The 6,268-nt window shown below is 36.8% G+C and overlaps 1 protein-coding gene across 1 annotated transcript in view; it reads left to right on the forward strand.

Moving 5' to 3' along the window:
- CCDC141 (coiled-coil domain containing 141) overlaps positions 1 to 6,026 on the forward strand; it is a 234,603-nt gene extending 228,577 nt beyond the window's left edge. The window contains exon 25 of the mRNA XM_059166910.1: positions 1,389 to 6,026. Coding sequence (XP_059022893.1) covers positions 1,389 to 1,424 — 36 coding nt within the window. The 3' untranslated portion in view covers positions 1,425 to 6,026. The remainder of the gene's footprint in view (positions 1 to 1,388) is intronic.
- Positions 6,027 to 6,268: the final 242 nt, after the last annotated feature.

Below are 6,268 nucleotides of genomic sequence, written 5' to 3' on the forward strand. Positions count from 1 at the left end.
GTAAAATAGACCTTACTTAAATGGAAAAGAATAGTAATCATACAATGTATGTTCTTACATCACAACAAGATTAAACTAAACATTAGATAGATGGCTGGAAAATCTCCAAATATTTGGAAATTAAACAACACACTTCTAAACAGCACATGGGCCAAAAATAAATCTCAAGAGAAATTTTTAAATATCTTAGAAAACATAGAAATATATCAGTTCTGATCCTGGGATGTTAAAAGCCTAATAAGGGAATGCTATAAGAAACTCTAAGCCCACAAATTTGATTAACTGAGATGAGATGGATCAATTCCTTGAAAGATATAAACTACAATAACTCACAGAAGTAAAAAGAGACAACCAATATCTCTTTAAGATATTGAGGCAATAATAAATAAGCTGTCAAAAAAGAAAGTACTATGCCCAGATAGTTTCAGTGGTAAACCTACCAAATATTTAAGGAAGGAATAATAAAGTTCACCACAATGTTCTTCAAGAACCAGAAGTAGAGAGGACACTTAAAACCCATTCTATGAGTTCAGAATTACCCTAATCCTAAAACCATATAAGGATATTAAAAGAAAGAAAAACTATAGTCAGTATCTCTCATGAATATAGACATGAACATTTCCAACACAATACTAACAAATCAAATACAACAATGAATAAGTCAAATTATATACACCAGTGGGATTTTTCCAGGTATGAAGGCTAGTCCAGTATTCAAAGATCAATCAATATAATCCACCACATCTACAGGCAAAAGAAGAAAAATCACACACTTATGTCAATTGATTCAGGAATAATATTTGACAAAATTCAGCATGTGTTCATGATAATTAAAAAAAAAACTCTCAGAAAACTAGTAACAGAAGAAATTCTTCAGCTTGATAAAGATACTCTGTAATTAACATCACACTTAATGGCAAGAGATTGGGCACTTTGCCCCTAAGATTGGGAAGAAGGTAAGAATGTCTTCTCACAGCTCTTACTCATCATTGTACTAGAAGTCTTAGCCAGTGAATAAGACAGGAAAGGAAATAAAAGCATTGCAGGTTGGAAAAGAGGAAATAAGACTATCTTTATTTGCAGATGGCATGATTTTTTTTTTACCAATGAATCTACCAAAAACTCTTGGAACCAATTAGTGAACATAGCAAGTTTACCAGAAGCAGGTCTACAACAACTGCACCCAGGAGAAAGGCAGGGGGTTAGCAGTAGATGAATCACAGTGAATCAAGCATTTTCAGGGGCAGGGGCAAAGGAAGACCACATGAATTTGTCCCTTTACCATAAATTTGTTTGAGACATCATGAATATTTGTCATCTTGCAACACTTCACACTTGCACTTCACACTTTCCCTCTTGCAACATTTCACAAATGATTTTTCTTGCATCTTCCTATGATATTTTGGGGATTTCGAAAGAAATAAATTATTTGAAGGAGATGACACTCACCAGAGCAACGGGATACTTGATGTGGAACATAAATCAAATTTGATCATTTACTGGCCATTGTCATTATCACTGGACCAAGAGAGAAAAATTAGAAAGACATTGTAATTAGAGAACTGTAGAGCTGAGCTTTCTCCAACAATAATGATTTTAATATTAGAAGAAAATCAAATCCCAAAGTGGACGATTTATTGGCTGGTACTCTGCTACACTGCAAGAATGAATGTACCTTTCATGAATTAGTACTTCCTACAAGCAAGAATGAACTTATGTTGCTAGTCTAAGATTTTTTGATAGAAACCAGAACTAAAATATGTCAGACATTGTATTGTACTTTCAAAGTAATCAGTGCCATGAAGTCATATCTTGGTCTATTAATTAATTGAAGGGTAGAATACAAATGACTAATTTGACACCTCCATTTAATTGGGAACTTCAATGAAACTAATCATTTTGTATTTTCTAAATGTTAGCTAGAAGTGCTTTCTTTATTTCCCTATTCTTGAAGGAGATTTTTGATCACATGCATCATTCGTCTAAAATAGAATGGTTTATTCTTTACCACGTAAAAGAAAGCTAACTGATGCACCACAAAGTCAAGTACTGAACATGTATTTTATCAAAAGCTTTGTAAAGATAACTGTATAAACAGTGAAGTACTGTTAAGATCCCATCCAGGACTTAGAAATACATATGCAAGGAGAGTACTCATTGTAGTTTCTGTTCAAACCTACAGCAACAAAATATGAATTTGAACAAATATTAATTTACTATTACAATTAAAAATGGACCATAACAAGTGTACATGAGCAAGTTAGGACCACAATCTCAGGTACAGGGCCTAGTTTTCTTGGGACATGAGTCCCATTCCCTGCTTTCACATCTAACCCATCAGCCAGTTAGAGGAACGATGCTATCTCACAGGGAGTCTTAGAATGCGAAAAATCTATAGTTTCTTTAAATGTGAGAAATTGTCACTAGTTGTTTTAACCATAGTTATATAGCATGGAATATCACCTGTCATTAGAATCATTATGAATTAATAAAAACCATTTCAAGTGTTTTGGATCTTTGTGATACAAATGGTATGTGTGTGTGTGTGTGTGTGTGTGTGTATACCTCTTTGTTAGTATGAGTTCTTATCTGTACGAATTAGGTAATATATAAAGTGCCCAGGTGATGTATGAGGCATTGAGTTTGGAGAAACACTTGATGGGACCAGTTCTATGAGCAACTGATGACCAAGAGTTAATGAAGAAACAGACTTTTCTTATTTTAGCATGGTGTAATACAGACATGTGTTTATACTACATCCTACAAGATAAATAGCCAAATTTCAGTTTTATAAATGTATAATTAAAAACCAGTATATTTCAAACAGAATTCCCAAGTAGCAGATCAAAATAGGAAAATACAATTCCAATCTATATACACATATATCAACTTCAAATACAAATCCATTTATATTCCTTATAGATAGAAATCCTAAAGGAGTTATTCTAAAATAGAACTTAGATGTTACTTTTATTTTAATGTAATATCATAAATCATGATCAAGAAGCTGCTGTTGTTTTTTTTTTTTAATCCATTGGCTATTGTATTTGAATTTTCCATATGAAGTACTAAATGTGGTTTTTAAAGGCGAATTTCTCTAGCTCATTTCTTAAAGTTATTAAAGCATGTAGGATTACTTCAAGAACAAATGTTTTGTGTGTTCATTTCTTTTCTACTGCTAATGGTTTATGCATGTGGATAATGAAATGTATATTATGTCTACTAAGTACCTAGAAACAGCATAATTTACTTACCTCTTTCTTTGCTCTACTGGGAGCTTCTTAAAATGTAATTCTTTGTACATTAAACATTAAATCTTTGTAAAAGTAATACATTTAATCTGATTAGTTCATTCAGCCTCTTGCAGATAAGGGGTATTTATTCTTGTATAAATATTGACTCACAAATGCTCTTAATAAATGCAACTGCTCAATTCAAGAGGAAAAATCATGGTGTTTAATATAGGAAATATACTCCTATTTAACATTCCATTGTAGAATAGTGATCTGTTTTATAACTGGACAGTAATCAAAGTACATGAAGACAGTTTTCTGATTTCAAATTTACTGATTCCTCACAGGAAACTACTCTGAGAGTGGTAGAGTCCTGTTTTAAAATGAATTCAAGTTTAGGCATCACATGTTTAATCACATAGTTTTGATGATGTGTGGGATTTAGGCAACGCCACCAAGAACTCTGCAAAACAGGTACCTGGAGAATAGCAAACTTGTGTGTTCCAAACCCACTGTGCTGCCCCACTAAATCTCTAAGGGCCACAGCAGGCCACGCATATTATAAAGTGATTTTCTGTTTGAAAATATGCCAAAGGTTTGGCCAATAATGGGTCCATGATTAAAGGAGCGAGACTGATACAAAGCGAAGGTCAGGCAAAGCTTTATTTCGCGCCAAGCATCGAGAATCAAACCAACCGTTCGGGGCCGTCTCTTGCAAAGAGGCAACCCCTCTCTGCCTTACATACTAGCTTTTAAGGGCAAAGACCATGTGGTTGGGCCTGGCCATGCACAGGTGGTCAATGAGATTGTAACACACACAGAGAAAGCTGCCCAGTCATGCTAGGTCACACACGAGTGACCAATTGAATTACAATTTACCCTATAGTAGATATTTGAACTAGCCTATCTTGGTCAGAATTGGTACCCAAAAGGTGCCCAAAAGGTGGGGCCCATACTCCTTGGTAGCTAGGGAGACAGTATGCGCCCCTACCGATTGGATGTCTCCACCTGGCCTGACCCACCCTTGCATTTGGATTTTGCTACCTGGGGCTGGTTTCCAGGACTTGCTTTTAAGTAAGTTCCCTGGGGTAGGCAGGATCAGTTAAAGTTTTACTGCTTAAACAACAAAATCACTGTTTAATCAGGATGGCATCACTCTGGCTAAAAAGGCCCTTACAGGTTTATTCAGGATGGGAAAAAATATTCTCTTTATTTAAACTCCTTTAGAGAAAAAAAAAAAATGAGAAATCACTTGCAGTTACACTCAGAATTATATGCTCACCAGTGAGCATATCCTTTCTCTATGAAAAAAAAATACTAGCTATTGAAATCACTTTTTCCTCTATTTTCTTGCCATGTCATTAATTTCAAGGAGAAAATATCTAGGAGAGATGAAATAATAGCAAACCTATTTTGCTGGGCACTAAGTCACTAATTGTATGCTGCATAGATCACTTAATCCAAAGGTCACATTAAATATTTTTCAGGTTCATGGAACTGTGCTGGTGAAATTCCCTGAAATAGAATTCCATGTCAGACACAAACAGGAAATATTATCTAAGGCAATAAACAGGTGATATGGTAAAGAGGAGATGACAAACAATAGTTATAACAACATTATATAATGACAAATGGGATGAAGGATGGGAACAATTGCGGTGCTGAAGGGGAAAAGCAAACCCAGTTACAATTGTGTGTTATAATGTTTTTCTCTAGGGCATTGGGTTTTTTTTTTTTTTTTTTTTTTTTTTTTTTGTTAAGTATTCTCTTCTTAGTTTCTCTGTTCTGTTTTGAAGTAAACACACACATATACATACACATCCATATATACCTGGAAACTCATACAGGAATGCAACTAATTATATCTATGTCCATAATGGTTGTCATCTGAAAGCTTTACAAGTACTTGGTGCAGAAAGTCATCCCAGGCCTCCTCAGAGTCTCCAAGTGACCATTCCACCAGGATGGACCTGAGAATCCTTGGGTTAGCTTCAGGGAAGTTTCCTCCACGTTACGCAGACACTGCGATGAAAACCTCTAAGATTTCGCTTGTGTGAGCCAATCTGCAAAATCTCAGATTGATAGAAAAGAAGAACATTTCTCCATTGTGTATTTACACTTGGCAGCCCCCAGCCTTTTATATTTAGATGCCTAAATTATAACCATTACCGCTATTTCTGCTTCTGTACTTTCGCTTGCTAACCCATGAGGAGATGGAGAAATACCAGCAGAATTTCTATAGACACTCTGTAACCACACATCCCCCACCTAGAATTGAACCTGACAGAATGGCTGCTCCCGGACCCCTCCCCCGGCTCTGGGCCAAGAGATAACAGCCATCTGACGCCAGAGAAACCCCCACCTGGAATTGGACATGACAGAATGACTGCTCCCGGACCCCCTATCCAGCTTTAGGCCAAAAGATAACAACCATCTGGCGCCCTGCGGCTTGACAAGAAGACCCCGGTCAATCCTGAGGTGACACATACCCTAGCGGTGCCAACTCAGCAGTTTGAAGAATGACAGCCCTTTGACCTAACCAATAATCTGTTCTCAGCCCTTTCCCGCTCTGTAGCGCGCCAGTCATATTATAGAGTTCCTTTTTTATTTTCCCGCGGTATGTGGCTATTTGTTACAAGATACTATGATGTATGCTAAATCCCTGCCTCCCCAAAAATAGTGTATAAAAGATGTTGTGATCCTGAGCTCGGGACCTCTTAGCGTCACCGGCAACGAGTGCGCGGAGGTCCAGGTTCGAACTCGTAATAAACGACCCTTGCTGTTTGGCTTTGACTCTGGACTCTGGTGGTCGTCTTTGGGAGGGTCTAGAAATTTGGGCACAACAATATCTGCTCTTCTTTCTTTCTTTCTTTCTTTTTTTTTTAAGATTTTATTTATTTGACAGACAGATCACAAGTAGGCAGAGAGGCAGACAGAAAGAGAGGGGGAAGCAGGCTCTCCACTGAGTAGAGAGCCCGATGCGGGGCTCGATCCCAGGACCCTGAGATCATAACCTGAGCCAAAGGCAGAGGCTT

This window comes from Mustela lutreola, chromosome 3, assembly GCF_030435805.1.
Source record: "Mustela lutreola isolate mMusLut2 chromosome 3, mMusLut2.pri, whole genome shotgun sequence".
NCBI classification, from domain to species: domain Eukaryota; kingdom Metazoa; phylum Chordata; class Mammalia; order Carnivora; family Mustelidae; genus Mustela; species Mustela lutreola.